Here is a 19,031-nt window from a genome sequence, read left to right on the forward strand (position 1 = left end):
GGAGGAGGAGGAGGAGGAGGAGGAGGAGAATTAGATCCAAGAGACCTAGGTTCTAGGCCTGGATTGGCCATGACTGGTCAGCTTGCTTTAAACAAGTATTTGATCTAATGTCTTCGTTTTCCTAACTGATAATTGGGCACAATTATCTCACCTTTTCCAATTTTACAAGGATATATATTTACATATAGTGTACAAATAGGCATACCATGAAAAGCAGAAAAGTGTTAAGTAAATGCTAAGTATTTTTTAATAGAATTGGCATTCCCCTTTCAGGATTAAAAGCTTTATCTGAGGGACATAGTTCCTGGACTGTGGATCCTCCTGGTGGTTAAATCTTCAGACTGCTTCTCTCTTACCTGAAAGCCACAATGGACTCTTGACAGAAAAACTCTTTTCTTGTATATATTGCTCACATTTTTCATTGAAATTGGTTTCATTTATTTATATTTTATGTAGGCATGTTTTACTCTTAAAGCCCAGGTTATATGGATATGCATGGCTTGTATTTTGACACTTCAGTATCCAAATGTCATAAATGGCTTTTGACATATCATAAATGTCATGTTACATCCTAGAGCAATGTTTGTTTTTTGTAAATTTCAGTTTTTTTCTCTTTTTTTTAAAATAGCAGAACAAAATGCCTGGATTGGCTCTATAATGCTCTAGTGTCAAATAATTGTGAGAATGGAAAGTGCTGTACTTTCTGGGGCTAAAACTGGTTCTGTGCTACTTTCTGTGGCATTATAGAATACACTTAATTCAATATTGGGCATAGCTTTGTTCTGAAGAAATGAGTGTTTGCAAATTAATATAGAAAATCAAGTATTAAAATGCTTGAAAAAGTTAGGCTATTAATAACAACTAAGTTATTCAAAGTTTTTGTACTACTTTTATTCAGTTGTGAGTTAGTATCAAGTAGAAATCTAGTGAAAAGCCTTCATAGTATTTATATCTTAGTTCTCTCATATAAATGTAATATGGTAATATGGACATGCTGAGGGCCATTAAATCAAGGTAAAAGAGTTTGGAACTCCTTGGATAAGTAGTAGAAAAGTAATAATAATAATAATTGCATTTATGGACACTGAGCTAAGAATCATACTTGTAATGTTATATTTACTTCCACCACAATTCATGTGGTTGGTATTATTTTTCACTCTTTTACAGTGGACAAAACTGAAGCTCAGAAATAAGAAAATGCAAGTCATATGTGCAAGAGTCATTTTCAACTTAGGTCTATCAAACCTCCAATATGTGCTTTTTTCAGCACACCATTCTGCTTATACATCAGTATTTGAGGGCAAGGGATCAACTTTAATGAGAATCACAAACTATATTTCAGTGATTTTTGAAGAGTGTTGAGAAGGAGAAATTACATTCATTTCAAATAAGAAATTCTGTAGGTTTTCTTTGTAAGATACCTATGTTTTCTCAAAGTGGTGGTGTATATTATGAGGAAAAACCTTGTAATTATTCTTGATTGGTTGAGACTTTTATATGTTAGCAGAAAATCTTGGGGAGAGTGAGAAATGGAATAGTGGTGTTTTACAGTGGTGGGGCCTTGTCTGCATCCTCATTCTACCATTTCTGAGTATCCACATTTATTGTTAAGTTTATCTTCCATTGTCACTCTTAAGTTCAGTTCATACGATAATCCCCTCACCTAGTTCCTTATGAATCAAATGCAAATGTAACATAAAAATTGAATATAATTATGGAATGCATTATGTATTTAATATAATATGAAGTTTCCCTAATTTGGGGAAGCATTCTACTAAAATTACTTGCGCTTTCCTTATTTCTTGCAACCTATTTCTTAGCTAATTTTTGTAAAAATATCTTACTCAACCTAAGATATTTTTTAGAAGTTTTTGTTGTTGTTGTTGTTGTTGGTTTTTTTTTGTTTGTTTTTTTTTTTTTTAGGGAGGCAGCACAGCTCAGATATGCTTTGACATTTAAAGTCATAAAGATTTTGGTTGAAATCTCAACTTTGCCATATGATGTTCTGTGCATTTTTTAACATTACCAAGTGTCAGTTTCTCCATCTATAAATTTTGAGTGATAATAGACCATAAATGAAATAACTTTTGAAGGAAACAAATAATACTTTAAAAAGAATTATTGCATAGTTATATAGCAGGTATTGAACAGATTGTTGAATATTGAGTGTTCGTAGTTTTTAATATTTTTAGTAAACAATTACAACCTACCACATGTTGTAACAAGATTATAACAAGCAAAAATGATCTGAAACCATCCTAACATTTTTTTTTTTTGCCTCTCTATCTATGTAAGAATCTAAGAAATCATTGTCTTGGGCCGCATTCTGAGGATATTTTCTCCCATGAATACCTGGAGTCTGTATTCATGGCAATCATTATATTTGGCCTCCAAAGACCTTACAACAATATGGGTTTCTTTCTCACTGAATTCTTGGAATGAGATCTGGCACTTTTGATTTAGACCCTCAAGACATAGCTACAATGGCATGTCACTTTCCACTGCTTCAAAGTATGATGATGCAAAAACTTTATTCCAGTTTATACTTTTCTCCTCTTCTACCTCTTCCTCTAAGTACTTCTGATCTCTAACTCTACCCCTTGATAACTGTCAATCCATAGCTAACATGCATTCTGAATTACAACTAGTTACATTGATTTCTGGTGCCACTCAGCAAATAGCACTGAGTCTTAAGTTTTTAATCTAGAAGACTTGCATAACACTATGTGAGAAGTCTCTTATGAGACAAAGTCTTTTAAAGCTTATAATAAGAAATACACGTATGTGATTCTTCCAAGAGTAAATAACAAATATGCACCACTACTGTAGGATATTCATGGGAATATTTGGAAAACAGCAGTTTTTCTTCCTACCCCAGTGTTCTTTTACACTTGAAGAGGAGTGTCATTTCACATCTCTTTTGGATTTTCATTATCATTACTCTGAAAATTCTGATATAGACAGGGAAGAAGGATGATCAACAAAGATATCCAAGTTCTAACCCTCAACCTGTGAATGTTAGTCTAGTATCTAGGAGGAGTTAAGTTTGCAAACAAAATCAATGTGCTACTCAACTAGTCTTAAAATAGAGAGATCATTCCAGATTATCTAGGTGATCTCAATGCAATCACAAGCATCCTTAAAAGTGAAAAAGAAGTATAAGAAGAGAATTATACATAGATGTGACTGTGGAAGAAAGTCACACACACAAAAAAAATACAATATTGCTGGCTCCAATCATAGAGGAATGTGACCATAAGCCTTGGAGGAACATGGAGCTAGAAAAGGCAAAAAAAATGATTTTTCCCTGGAACTTCTGGAAGAAATGCTGCCTTGCTAGAACCTTGATTTTAGCCAGCAAGACCCATGTCAAGACTTCTACAGAACTGTAAGACAAAAAAACCGTGTTTAATTTGTTTGGTAATTTGTTACGATGACCAGTTAAATTAATCCCCATGATTTCTTCCCTTTTCCTGTAAGAAAAGAGGAATGACAAGTCAGTGAGCTTTACAGGGGTGTTGAAGGGGGAGAGTATAATGAGGGGAAAACTAGAAGAGACATTATTAAGAGATGTTAATTTCTCATGTTCTTCCATATTCTCATTGCATCTCTTCCTAAGTGCTGCCCAAAAAGTGCTTGTTTGAAAATCCATGGAGGCATCCTTTCACCGTTTATAATTGAAATAAATTATAATCTATACCATTAGAAAGAAAAGTCCTTGCCTTCTTCCAGAAAAAAAACAACAACCAAAACAGATTAACATAAGAAAATAATTATTTGAACCATCTATCTATGTTGAAACTGTTATACCAAAAAAAAAAAATGTGTATTACAGTTTTATTTAATTGCATCATAACAATTTGTTCAAATGATCCCTGTTAAAAGAAATGGGCTTCTGAGTAATCTTACTACAAATCTTGAAGAAAAATGAGACATATAGTCTTGCTTTAAATCATATATGATTGCTTCTTTATCATTTATAAGGGCTCAAAGATACTTTTGGAGGGTTGAATGCTGCCATAAAATATTGTGCTTACAAATGAATACCATAGACAGAACTGAGCAGGTGAAAATCTTGAATAAATGGTCAGTCTATACAGTCTGCTTAATACAGTAAGCATGATAAACTTCTGGGAGGAGCACTTTGACTTCTAATCTCTCTGTCTGACACTTTTTTTTCCTTCTACATTTTTAAGTTAAATGTCGTAATGAGTATTCTAATATGTTTGAACTAATCACTAGCAGTCATTGGTAAATGGAAGTAATTATATAATTTATACAAAACATCTAGAGTGTAGAAGATATTTACTGTCTTTGATACAGTTATAAAACATTTGAATAAAAATTTTAAATTTTGAAATAGTTTCTCAAAGTAGTGATGGTCCTAACAGTTTTTTATGATATGTTGTCGACATTTTGATAATTGTATTTTGGGGGAGAGTTTGGGAAGAAGAGATGAAGAAAGAGAGGGGATGATTTCCTTTATTCAAAACATAAGGTAATTTCTATAATTTTAGACATTATTTAAGGAGAATATGGAGCACAGTTTGAAAAAAAAAAACTCTGTTTTTCGTGCTGCAGAGAATCTTGGACTGGATCCTGAAGTTGCTAAAGCAAACACTCTAGGTTTTGTTGGATGCCTGTCTTCAGTCCAGTACAACCATATAGCACCACTGAAGGCAGCTCTGCGTCATGCGGCCATCGCTCCTGTAACTATCCAAGGAACCTTGATAGAATCCACTTGTAGCTCTATAATGGATTCGGATGTCAATGCAGTGACTACAGTGCATTCTTCATCAGGTATACAAATGAATACCCCATGGAACTTATCTCAGTAGTACTACACTTGATATCTTTGAGAAGCTTCTAAGTTAAAAGCTAATGCTACTCAATACCTTATCTTGTATGAATATAGGTTGTTAAGAATCATGACTGATTTCTCATGGGTGATTTTCATATATATTTAATATAATTCTACTTTTAATAGGATGAATACTTAGAATGAAATGCATATTTGCATATATTACTATATTGATATATATATAGTCACTACCATATAAGTGACTACTTCTCTGAGGATTGAAGAGTTTGGGTCTCAGGAAGGCAGGCTGGTTGTTGACCTAATATAAGTCATGTTATTAAAATCGACCTTTCTTAATAGTAGGAATGTCCACTAGCACTTTTTCTTCTGTTTTTCCACTCCTTAAAATACCTTTTCATCTTTTCATAGTCACCATCATCCTGGGTATGCTGAAGTGTCCCTGAGATTTGTTTTAAATAGGCATGGTAATCAATTGCCAAATAAGTTATGAATTCTGAACAAAGAAATGGGATTGAGTTTTGCTGCTGCCTGTACATCTCCGATCTTGGGGTTTTCCTGCAGCAGTGAACTGTAATAGAAATAACTTGATTGTGACACTTGGCTAGCCTTGATTTGAATTCTGAATCTGCTATGAATGGACTGTAGAACTTTGAGCAAGTTAATGGCTTCTGTCTAATTTCTTATCTGTGAAATAAAAAATACTAATAATACTCGTGTCATAGTCATTTTCTGAAAATTAAATTATACAACAACAATGAGAAGAGAAGTCTCATGTTTTTAACTCCTTTTAGATCCCTTTGGGAAGACAGATGAGCGGGAACCACTCACCAATGCAGTTCGAAGTGACTCGGCCGTCATTGGAGGTAAACTATTCCTTGCTGATGAAAGCAGAAAAGACATAAGTAGTTCTGTACTTTGGAGAAATTCATCTGAATCCTTCCTTAATTATGGCCATTCAGTGTCCTCTTATCTGAAAGACTGTGAGCCTTTTCATGAATAGTTGTATGTGTTACATGATCAAAAGCTCCCTTTCTCCCAGCACCAGCAGTTCCATGGACGGTTCCCATCTCTGATTCATCGGGCAGCTGAATACTGAATCAACAGCTGGATAATTTACCTAGAGACAGGCAATATGCATCATGTTCAGCTCATCCAGTTGTCAGTTTTCCTAAAACAAGCAAAGCAAACCAATAAAACTACATATGCGGAAGGAGCCACATTGGGGCAGACAGATGAGCAAAGCTGCAGTCTTGTCAGGTTTTTCCTACCAAGTGATTTGGGTTGAATCTAATGAGCAGGGGAAAGCCTATGGACTGCGGTTTTGAATCCAGCAGCACATATAGTTACAGATGCAGCTCTTGTCCATTCTGCTATGAGCTCAGCTCTTCCTCCAGCCTTCCTAGACTTTCCATTTTCCATTTTCTCAGTGCCTGTCAGCCTCACCTGTTTTGATTCTGCCTCTACTTGGCTCCAGTAGCCTTGATTTTTCCATCTGAATCTTGCAACACAGAATGCCTCCCAAACCTTGTTTAATGTCAGATGCCTCTTAAAAACTACATTCATTTCCACCTAAGAACCACTGTCCTAGCAGGTGTCTCTATCCCTGCCTTCTGGCAGCTAGATGAACTGATCCAATCAGATGGAGTTCTCGGTTTAAAAGTTGGCAGTATTCATTCATTTAACCTCTGTTTAATAAGTCCCAGTTCTGGGTCAGGGCCTGTGTTTAGTGAAGAAATATGAGGATGAAACATAGGCATTGCTCTCAAAGAACTCATGGCCTGGGGAGGGACAGGCTGGGCAAACAGACAACAATAGAACCAGTGAATAGTGTTCTGAGAGGGGGAGTACGCATGGCTGTGGGAGCACAGAAGTGCAGCATCACAATGAGATTGTAAAGAAAAAAAACCTGACCTTTTCTTACAGAAGTTTTTAAACCGTCTGACCTGAATGTCTGCTTCAGGGAAGAATCCAACTTGGTTTATTGTTTGGCATCGAAAAATATACAAAGGAATTTGGTGCCTGATTTTTTTCCTTTAATTAATTTCTCATTTGACAAGTGGAGAAAAGACTTTTGTGACTGCTGACTTTTCCCCGCCCATGTATGTGATCCTGTGAGTATCTTTACGAGCAGGAAAATCATCCCAACCCCAGGGGGAAATTCCTGGAAGGCTGCGCAGCCTCCAACTCTGAATAGTCCAGGTATTGAAGAAGTAGAATCCAGTTCTATAGTTCATCTCTTAAAGCTTCAGCTCATTACTGGGAGTCATTCACTACCATCCAGTTTAATCATAGGTATGTTAACTTAGGAGGTTTTACTCTGCCTTTGTTCTAAAATAGTTGGGGAAAACACCACATACTGCTTTAGGAATATTTTAAAAGGCAAGCAGTCTTAATCATGTCCTCAGCTCTGATACAAACTGGTTGAAGACATATATTCAATGTATTTAACTCTCTAACGTTCATGCTTATATAAATCATAATGCAGGGTATTCAAAGTTTACTTTGGAAAATAAATATATTTTTCTCAATGCCTATTCTACTTAGATAAAAAACAATCAGCAGAATATATACTTTATTAAGAATAAACTTATCTTTGAATATCATAATTAGTTTTCAAATATTTTAATGTTGAGAAACCAACATTTATGTGTAGATGCACCCTCTCTTTTCAAAGTTGGCGGTATCCACATTTTCAACATCTCTTTGCTGACTTTGCTCTATACATCCCAAGAGCCTTCCTGGCAAAGTTAGGGATAAGACCTTAGGATCAGCAAGGGCAACTTGCCAAGTAGGTCTAGTAAATTCACATACAATCAAATCTTATACAATTGGACAGAAGCTTGTGTTTAAGTTGAATTTGAGTTTCTGGAAGACAGAGGCATACCACCTCTGAGCTAGCTGGCCTGTGTCTAGTAGTGTGCAGAACAATATAGGAATGTTCTAAATGTTTAGTAAGCATTTTGTAATGAATAGAACATTTTATTAAAACAAACATATACCATATCCACATTTGCATCAGGAAAGCATTATTGGAATGTGAGATATTTAAATATTATTTTCTAGGATACTAAAGTAGTTCTAAAACACTCGTTTGAAAGGTGACAAAGAAATGTGCTAATTACAAATGATTGACACATTCTTTCAAGCATGTCTTGAAGAAATTTAATAAAAAACACATTGTTAGTCTGATTTCATATTTGTTTGATGGCATTTTTAGTTCATTAAATAAAACCACTGATTTAAACTTCTTTCTCCCTAGCTAGTCTGGAAGAGGATTTTAGTAATTGGAGATTGAGAGTATATCAGCTGGTCTTTATTTCTGGGCAAGTGGCAAAGTTTGTGTTTGTTTTGTTATGTTTTGTTTTATTTTCTCCTAAGTGGCTTTTTTTTTTTTTTTTTTGCTTAGACTGAATTACATCTCTGGAGTGGATGATCTATGATAATATCCTTCTCTCATTTATCCCCTTTTTCAACAGGAGTGATCGCAGTGGTGATATTCATCACCTTCTCCATCATCGGCATCATGACCCGATTCCTTTACCAGCATAAGCAGTCTCCTCGTACTAACCAGATCAAGGAGAAAGAATACCCAGAAAATTTGGACAGTTCTTTTAGAAATGATATTGACTTGCAAAACACAGTAAGCGAGTGTAAGCGGGAATATTTCATCTGAAAAACTGTAAGATTACCTAAAACTCTTTTGTTGATGTTAACTTTTTTCTCCTCTCCTCTTTCTCCTGTCTTTTAATTCTGTTCATTCTCTTTCTTTTATTCATTTGCCATTTATTTTTGGAACATACCTGCATTCGCCACAGTATTTATCCCCTTGACTCAGCCCAGAAGACCAGGCAATTATGGCCATTGTCTTCCTCTTGAGAAACCTATTGTGGCCATAATGATCGCTCAGTAGACTGAGTTTACTACTCTAGACAAGGAAGACACACGTGCGCATGTGCATATTCAGTTCTGCATTTCTATTGTCTAAGATGAACTCTTTAGTTCCGCAGCCATTCAATCTGCAGGCTTACTTTGAACTTGAGCTCTGTGACTTAGGCATATAATAGTCACCTGTGACATCATCCCCCATCTCAACTCCATTCCTACCAGGGAACTCAGGGTAGAAAAAGAAGATGCTAGATGCCTGATTTCCTTCATTGGCATGTTAAAGGGAACAAAAAAGATTTATTTCGTGTTCATTTTCCTTACCATAAGAATCCCATTGACTTAACTCATAACCCTTTTTATGCTAACTCTTATCCCCTGAGTATTTTCAAATATAGGATTCCTGACAGTAGTGAGCTATCACTTTGCTCCTTTCTTACCACACTCTCCTGGCTCCAACACTTGAGAAGAGCAGACTCTAGCATAAAACTAGGGGAAGCATGGAAAATAGTAGCTTAAAACTAGGAGGTAAGAGTGCTGCTGGAAAGTAGATGTTCCATAACTTCAAAACGCCTCTTCCAATTTTGTAAGAAATGTTAGCTAGGATACTCTGGGGATTGTTATATTGAGGTATAAATATATTTACAAAAAAAAATCAAATAAAAGACTAAAATAGTACCTGGTTCCATGAAAGAGATTAAGTCATCTTGAATCAGCTTAAAAAAAAAAAGAAAAAGAAAAAGAAAGAAAGAAAGAAAGAAAGAAAGAAAGAAAGAAAGAAAGAAAGAAAGAAAGAAAGAAAGAAAGAAAAGGAAAAAAAATGCATAAAAGAAAAATAGCAGACAGAATTATTGCCTTCCATCTACTCACTAAAGATCTTGTGAAGAAAATGGCTGCAGGTTTTACATTTTAGAACAGACACAATGATCCACCTCTATCCATCAAGCCATCTTCTAAGAGATTTAGAGTGCAATGACATATGAGGCGTTATGGTAAGCTCCAGCGAACCCTCACTGCTTTACCTGAGAAGAGCCGTTAGGTTTTATAGTTAGCTCATCACATTTTCAAATCTGTTACATCCTATGTATATAAAGCTGCACGTGCGCGTGCATGCGCGTACACACACACACACACACACGCGCGCACACACACGCATATCTTTTTATAAGCATAAGTTGCCAGATGAGGTAGTGACAAATTTCTGGGTCTTTGCCCCTTTTGATAACAAAGCATAGAAGATACACAAGCATTCCTTCAGGAAGGCATCTTGAGCTCATCCAAGAGGTGGTGGTAAGAATCCTGATGATTTTGCTCTAGCAATATGCCTTGCTCTTTGCCTCTGGACTGTCTTGAAGAAAAAGATAAGGGGAAAACAATGTAAATGCTCCAGTATACTGGGACTGCCAATATAATGATCCACAGATGTGAAAAGTACTTGCTGATTCTTTTTATAAAACAGATTCAATTTGGAAAACAATTACCACATCGCTGTTTGACAGCCTTGACAGTTAGCATTCCATCTTGTTCTTAGTGTGTCTGTCACCTCTGAGTACTTAACACAGTCCTGCATGAGGAGGCTTGCAATGAGAAACTCATTAACTTCATCCATTTCAGGTTCATATAAGGCTCTTCTTTCAGAGAATGTGTTGTAAGGATTTAGTTTATAATCATATTTCTCAATTTTAAGATGTTGTTCTAATTACACATTCTCTCCTTAAAATTTTCTCTGAATTCTTACTTAATCACTTCATCATTTCCATTATATTCTTTTTCTAGTAAATTTATTTTAAAGTGATTCTAACAAAGGCACATTTTATTTTTTTTCTTCTGGCTTTAGTAAGATGGTTGATCTACTAATAGAAGGAAATATCTTTAAATACTGTTTTTTCCTGCTTTGTCCTCCTGTATTTCCAATTTTCACTTTTGAATTTTCTATTTCTATAAAAAGGTTGTATAAATCAGTCATTTGATTGGCTGCATAGTCCTTTATCCCTTGAGATAAAAGTCACTATGAAGTATAGTGAGTTTAGCCTGAAACATCTCCAATAGTAAAATGGAAAGGAAAAGGAAGGTGTGAGTCATAAAGCTGGAACTCCTCATTATTCAAGTATCTGAAAAGCAAAGATTATATTCTGCTGATACAGTGCTGGTAGAAGAAATGGAGGACTAGAAAGGCCAACTCAGAGTACTTGCTTTTCTTGTATATTTATATATGTTCATAGGTAGTTCTGTAGGGTGAAGAATTGTGAAGCTTCATTTCTGCTACATCTGCACTAGAAAACCTGTCAGCATACCTCCCTGCATATGTAGACTATATATACATACACACTGCATATCACAGACCTAAAGACAAATGCTAAGACAGTGCAATTTGCAAGTCATTCTTATAAGAGAGTCTCAGGGCTACATCAGAATTATTTTTACAGGGTTAGAATATTTCATAAAATCGGCAAACATTATAATTTTTACTAGATGTTTATGAAAACAAGTGAGCTGCTCCCTCCAAAGAAAACACAATTTTCAGTTGTTTTCAGAAATAAGTGCTAACTCTGCCTGTCTTTTCATCAGTGGTAGCACATTCCATGTATTTTTGTGCAATTTTTCAGTTGTGTGTTTCAATTCTTGAACAATTATAATCTAAAACAAATAGTCTTTGAGAGCCTTCTAATCCTTCCTTAACCACCTTTTTCTGCTTCAGTAATCAGATTTTCTGAATGCATGTTCTGGCCAATTGGACTACCATAACCCTCCACTTTAAACTTTGGTATTTGCAACTGCTGTTCACACACACACACACACACACACACACACAATTAATGAAATGTGGTCACTTTACAGTAAAACCAAAAATATCTGTGCAATTCACATCTTAAAGGGGCTGTTTCATTGATATCCTACCAACAAACATATCTATTTATGCAAGCAATAGTACATCCGCTTACCCTAAGATATATTTAACACCTACTGTATCATTCATTGTGTGGATAGGTTCGGTTGCCATGGTTTCTATGAGAATTCCTCTGGAGAATTAGAGATTTGTCACTTCTCTAGATATATTTTTATGAATAGCTTAGCTTCTTCTATTCACTCTCAACTGTGTATGAGAGATTTATCTTAAGGATCCTAGAGCTGACTTTTTAAAATAGGTTTTATTCTCCTTAGTAATAACAGAAATGGTTCTAACCAGACTTCCACCTTCTTCAGACTTATGCCTACCACAAGGTAATAGAAGCAGGACCAGAACAAAATAAATAGATTATTGTCTTCTTTATTTATTCATTCATGAAATATTTATTGAATGCCCAGGATCTTAAGGGCTATGCTAGACATTGGGTGTAAAAATATAAATTATATCTTGTTCTTGCCCTTGGGGAGCTCAAAGTCTAGTATGTTTTGTTTTAATAGGCATATATTGTTGTAAGAGAGGTACACAAAAAGTGCTGTAGAATGTAGAGCAAAGGTCCTGCACAATTATTTTTGTAAAACTCTTGCTAGAGACATAAACAGATAAATTTCTAGAAAATATTTATAATTTTTTTGTTTATTACTTTCATCTTCAATTAACTGCTTTGCTTCTTTATCTCGAAGCAAATGTATATTGATACAGATTATGTTTCTGCAGAGGGAAAAAGATTGGATCTTTAGGGACAGAAAAATAAATGCCCCTGTCATTAAAGTACATTTGGGAGGCCGAATTCTCTCTCTGCTTATTTACCTTCCTGTTGGGGGATTCTGAAAACCCTCCCTTCCATCAATCAGACCTAAGTGACAGCTTAAAGACCTTCTTTTCTGTAGAAATCAACAATCTCCACTTCTGCTCCCTTCCTCATCTTTTCTGTTCTTTTTTGACATCTAGTTATAACCTATTCCATGCCATTGCTCTTCCAGACATTCTTAAGGAGTCTTTTTTGTACTCCAGCTCCTCCTAAAACCCACCTTTGTTCTGATGAGCCATTCGCCTCTACTTTGGAAGATCTCTGAAAGATCATGAAGTATATCTTTGAGTAAATAATTGACTAAACATTGTTGTATATCTAAATGAGTTCCCACCTCTATACCCTGGGTGATTTTTTTCAATCCTGAAGTCACACATATCTCTTCTCTTCAGAAAGCTCATTCAGTTAGAAGAAGTGCACTGGGAGACCGCAAGCAGAGTCTTCTCCAAGATGTTCAGGGAAATAGAAATCAACCATTGAACTTTTTTCTTATAAAAAATTTTAACAGTCTGTTCATCAATGTCCTGATTTCCTTTGAATTCTCCCATAACTACAATCCAGCCAAACCATCTTTTAACACCAGTCTGCAAAGAGGAATTTGAGACACTGTGTATATCTCTGCTACTCATTTTCCCTCTTCAGTTGTCCCAGAGGTCACTAGTAGACCAAATAAATAAACAAGCTCCTGGATTCTATAGATGCAAAGGTGGTTAGTGGAAAAAGATGTAGGGAAACTCAAAACTTTCAGAATACTTTGAGTATAACTGAGTGCTATTCCATGTCTCTCATTCAGTTTGAAAGGTTTTCTCTAAAAGACACAAAGTGTAATTGAATTACTTTCACTGTTCTTGGGTCTTTTTAACCTCCCTCTCCATCCCTTACCCACACACTTGTTAAGCTATCGAGTTTGCAGAGTGTTGTGGTACCTAGTTTTCATCACTGCTTTTACAAATTCCAAATAGTTGGACCTCTTAAAGAGAAAAAAAGCTCAAATGCACACATATACAAATGCTTTGTAAAAACAGGGCTGCTATTCAAGCTTTCTTTGGGACATTCTGCATACATATCTGTTTAGTAGAGAGAAACATTCCCTTTTAAGATAACAGTTATTTGAAACTGTCATATGAGGTTTTAATATTTAACTCTTTTGCTGTTAAGTGATTTTTCCCTTCTTTTGCACTAAGGTACTCTGAGAAAAAACAGAAAAGCACATTTTTTTTAGTGAAATATTGTACTTTATATGCTACTTGTCTGTCTTTTGTAGTGTTTATAGTCTACAAAGTGGCTGAGCAGACATGAGCAAAAATTAAGGCAAAAGTTGTTTTTGGTGTTCTGACCACACCTGCTGGTAACATGTTGAGGAGGAAGAAGGAATATGTGACAAAACTTGGGTACTGTTCCAGGTGAGGGGGGATTGATTTTACCATGGATCAATGGCAGCAGCTTTTCCCACTCTCCTGGCTCCTAACTAGGAGCCACTTTAGTGTATCTGGATCATAGTCTCAAACATTAGGAAAAGAGGCAACATCTTGGGTTTGCATGAGGAATTCTTTACTCCCCTTTGCATGACATGTTTGACCCTTCCCAGCCCTACTCCAACCATATCTTTTTTCTCAAGATTTTTATATCATCAGGATTTTCTCAGGATGCTTTAGAGCTATCACCACTACTAATATGCCCAGATTGAGCATGCAGATACAACCTTAAGGAAAATAAATGGTCAGAAAGCTCCCTAGATCCACTATGCTGAATTGGAAGCCCCGTGGGTAGAAGCCTTGAATTCTGAAATCAGTCTAGTGATCTTACTTTCCCTTCATTGGTCCTGCCATTTACAGACATGCCATAATGACAAAAAGGTATGATACTCTCCATCCCTGAAAGTGACTAATTCCAGGAACCCACGATCTAACACTCTCTGGGAATGGTGTTTTCCTCTACCTTCTGTGGTGACACAGGGAAACTTCTGCAAAATAGCAGAAAAAAAAAATTAGGAGAGTAATCCTAGGTCATGACCAAAGGCGAAGCTAATTGTTTTAGTGATTAAATCCAGTCTTATTTTTAATAGCATCATATTATTTTATGCCTCAGATACCAGAATAGCCTCAGAATACATGTGAAAGGTTGTATGTATGCAACAGGAGCATTGCATCACCCTGTAGACTCTTTGGAAGACCCATAAGCAGATATTTTCAGTGAAACTTTAAGAGATATTAATGAGCATCTTCCTAGTCATACTTTTCCATTATGGCCAACTCCATCACAAAGGCTTTATATAAAATATTAATATAGCCTCTTATTTTTGAATAGCTATCTCAATCAATGTAACATTATGCTGCCTTAAATACACAAAAAAATACCAAACCTTGCTTAAAACAGCATAGTTATTTTGTGAGTAGGATTTTGTATTTAGTGAGGACCAACACCAAGATTTGTTTCCTTCTGAATCTGGTAGTGGACCAACTTCCTAATATCTTGTGTTGTCTTAGCTTTTCACTTCCCTCAGTCAACTGGATGAGGCAAAAAAGGTACACAGTAGTCATTGGGAATAGGACTGCTGGCTAAAGTGGAACCAAGGTTCTGCCTCCAAGTTAAGGAGGAGTCAGCAAACATTTTTTTCTGTAGAGGGCCAGTTAGGCAATCTTTTAGGCTTTGTAAAATGGACAGCCTCTGTTGCAGCTACTCACCTTTGCTGATGTAGCAGGAACACAGCCATTTGTAGACAAATAAACATGGCTATGTTTCAATAAAACTTTATTTATAAAAAAAAAAAGGCAACAGATCAGATTCGATCCAAGGACTGTAGTTTGCTGATCTCTATGATCGAGCATAGTAGTGTTGATTTCAGATGGAAAATCAGTCTCACTCGGGCATGTAGTGGTTCTTCTTTTTGAGGAATGAGAAAGAATAGGGAGATTATTTTTAACAATTAAACAAAAAAATGCAAAATAACCTTCCCCCACCAAATATATGTCACACTCTTTATTATGACAAAAGCACAAAACAGGTCACCTCTCTTTGTAGATCTCCTGGAATCTAGCTTTTCCTTTTCACTTTTCTATTTTTTGTTTCTAAAACAGAATCCCAAGTGATGTTGCCTCATTCCGTCAGTTTTGTAGACCATGTAACATGTCTTAATACACTGTATGGGGAAGAATAAAAGTTAGCCTTAGATTTCTTTGTTTTCTATAGTTACTGTTGTACAGAAAAAAAAAAGATTTAAACTGTAAATACTGTATATTTAATAAAGAGAAAATTTTATATGATTTTGTGTGGAAGAAAAATGTGCCTTGCTGTGTTTTCTTGGGTTAATAAAGAGTCAGACAGTGACTCCCTGTAGCTTGCATTCTTTGTCCTTAGACCATTCACTCCCAGACAACATGGCCTGCGGTGTTACTGGAGAAACATGGAACTCCCACTCTCCGGGTTTATTGATTTCAACAGGCCTTCAAATGCTGTCATTGCTCAGCCAAATCACACTGGCCTGTGTGCCTGGCTTAAATATGTAAAAGACTCTTTGGAAGACTTATAAGTAGAAACTTTCAGTGAAACTTTAAGAGATATTAATGAGCATCTGCCTAGTCATAATTTTCCATATGACCAATCCCATCCCAAAGGCTTAACATGAAATAATAACATAGTCTCTACTTTCTGAATAGCAATCTCAACCTGTGCAACACTATCCTGCCTTAAATACTCATAAAAAACACCAAAGTGTGTTTAAAACAGCATAGTTATACTGTAAGAGGGATTTTGTTTTTAGTGAGGTCCACTGCCAAGAATTGCTCAAAAGCCACATTGAGAGATCTGGAGCCATTGGGTTTTAGGTTCCCACATGAAACCCAGAGCCTCTTAAATCCTCATCAGTGCCCACTCATAGCAGCCATATATCTTATCTCACCAAGCCTCTCCTTCTCACAGAGTCTTAACTCCAGCTTGATTCTACCAAACATACATTGTCATGAAATAGAACTCAATATGGAGTTATTAAAACTTCTGTGTAGTCAGCATACCAAAATTAAAAATTAACATGGGTTTTAAACAAAAAAATGACACTATCAGATTTACCTCTTAAAAATCATCTAACTGCTGAATGAAAATGGGCTATAGGATAATAAAAGGAGAGGAGGAGAGAATAGTTAAGACCTGCTTTAAAAGCCTGAGAGAGGTGATGGTGTCCTGGATGACAATGTTGTAGCAGAAATTGTAACAGTAGTTGGGTCCAGACAGAACTGAAAGGACTTGCTAATAGGAAGAAGAATGTGAGAGGTAGGAAAGGATCAAGAAAGATTATGATTTTTTTGGTTTTCGCAGCTGAATAAATGGGAATAAATAGTTTTGTTTTGAAGAATGGTGCCTGTAAAATGGGAAGGGTGGATAATGAGTTCAATATGGGATTTCCTTAAATTTGAGATCCCAACTAGGTAACAAACAACCATAGATGTTAGGCAAGGTTTGGATATACACCTGCAGTTCAGGAGCGCAGTCTGGTCTGGAGAGACTCTTGGGTGATATGCATGCATGTATGTGTATATGGCTATGTATGCGTGGGTATATACATATATGAGTGTGTGTGTGTGTGTGTGTGTGTGTGTGTGTGTGTGTGTGGTGAGAGAGAGAGAGAGAGAGACAGAGAGAAAGAGAGAGATTGATCTAGATTGTGAGTATAAGTAGAAAATAGAGAGAGCCTGGAACTATGGTCTATTAGAGGAGAGGCCTCAGACTTAAGGAAGAAGAAAAACTAAGTAAGTTGGAGCCCAGGAGATAAAGTGCTTAATTAAGAGGAAGTGGGCAGTCCTTTATGCTACTGAGAAACTAAGTCAGATGAAAATAGATAAATGCCATTGGCTTTAGCAAGATTAAAGTATCAACGACCTTTTTTAGAGTCACTTAATAAATGGGGAGGAAATATCATTTGGGAATAAATGGGGAGAAAATATCATTTAGAGTCAGCTGAAAGAATGGAGACAGAATAGAATAAAGCTCAAAGCAGTAGTATATGGTTAAGACACATAGACATGTAAATCAGGCAAACTGGGGCCCAAATCCCATATAATCTCATTCTCTAGTTTTGCAACTTGAAATAAATAAACCACCATAATTCTTAGTTTTTGCAGATGTAAATTGGAAAGTAAAAACAGAAGCAAAGCTTCAGAGAATCTGAGTACTAAACAACATAATACACACAAACCACTTAGAGTATGTGGTCAGTGGAGCTCTCTATAAATGCTTCCTGTCATTTAACAAAGTGAGCCATAGAAAAGAAAGGCATGCTTTGTTTGGGGGCTCAGTAGTAGTCTGTAAATGAAGTGGACTATGAGAAGGTCTTGAGTTCTAGTTTGGGCCATGCCATCAATGAATTTTGGAGATGAACCACCCCCCTCCAAAAAAAAAAAAGAAGTTAAATGTTTCTAAATAATGAAACATATCAATTATTTTGAAAGAAACTTTTACAATAATTTGAAACTGACCTCATAGGCTTTTGGCCAGTCAGGGCTTCAAATTCCATCTTTTCTAATTAGTAGCTGAGGGACAATAAAACAAATAAGTCCTTTCTCATCTCTGACGTTCAATACCTCTTCACTCAACAGATTAAAAAAATACTCATATACTAAACAATTATTAGTTTCTCTACTCTTTTTCATGAGCTGCTTTTTATAACAAAAATAATCGGAAAACAAAATCAGAAGTTAGTGAAGGACTATGTTAATCTTATCCTCCATTTCATATCTGTATTTGGTTTAGGCCTATAAAATAAAAGAGGAGAAAAGGATGGTTCTTAATCCAAATATATATATAATATGTGAGGGAAAATAATGGTATTTTTAACATAGTGTTTAAATTGTATATGAATTGATTTTATTCTTAATGGTGGTTCAAAAAATAAAACACATTTTTAAGCACCAAAATTCAATCAGGTAAAAGATCTCACAGTGTCCGCACTTCTGAGTCAGGCTGAAAAGCACTTTGAATGCACACAAACTGTGGCTGAACACAGTCCTGACACCAACACACTCTGCTTGCTGAAAGCCAATCCTGGAATGTGAAATTCATCCTTGTGCAGAAAATGTGAGCACTAATGACAGCGCTGACTAGTCAAAAAGGCAAATCCAGTTCAGCTGCATCCTCTGAAGAACTCCAGCTGTTCAAATGGACCTTAGAGAATTAAAGCCTATTTTAGAGCTTATCTTTCACTGACTGGAGGAGAAATATCATCAACTAAAAGCACAGAAGGATGCTCTGTGAAAGGGCAAGTGTAGCACTTTTCTGACTTTGGTTTGGAGAGTTTGACAACTTGTCCTTGTCTCTCAGGGTCCTTCATTGTGTGAGGGAAGCTCTACTTAAGAGATATTAGCTTTATGAAGAGAATTGGCATGTGTCAAGTATTCTCATGCAATAATAATGTAATAATAAAATAATTAATTGTTGTAGATCTATCATATGTTGAATACTTTATAATTGTTACCACTTGCAGTCACAATAAAACTATAAGTATCATCTTTCAGATTTTGTGGATAGAAAGATGTAGCATGAGAAAATTAATTTGCTCAAAAAACTGCATTGTCTTTGATGTCACACACATTTGTACTTAAAGTCCTCTCTGTTATCTATGT

The 19,031-nt window shown here is 35.8% G+C and overlaps 1 protein-coding gene across 2 annotated transcripts in view; it reads left to right on the top strand.

Moving 5' to 3' along the window:
* Positions 1-9,329, top strand: part of CNTNAP5 (contactin associated protein family member 5) — a 728,931-nt gene extending 719,602 nt beyond the window's left edge. For both annotated transcript variants that reach the window (XM_039876503.1, XM_039876504.1), the window contains exons 22-24: positions 4,582-4,800; positions 5,614-5,685; positions 8,299-9,329. In XM_039876503.1, the coding sequence (XP_039732437.1) occupies positions 4,582-4,800; positions 5,614-5,685; positions 8,299-8,495 (488 nt within the window). In that variant the 3' untranslated portion in view covers positions 8,496-9,329. The remainder of the gene's footprint in view (positions 1-4,581; positions 4,801-5,613; positions 5,686-8,298) is intronic.
* Positions 9,330-19,031: the final 9,702 nt, after the last annotated feature.

This window comes from Pteropus medius, unplaced genomic scaffold (genome assembly GCF_902729225.1).
Source record: "Pteropus medius unplaced genomic scaffold, Ma_sr-lr_union100, whole genome shotgun sequence".
NCBI classification, from domain to species: Eukaryota; Metazoa; Chordata; class Mammalia; order Chiroptera; family Pteropodidae; genus Pteropus; species Pteropus medius.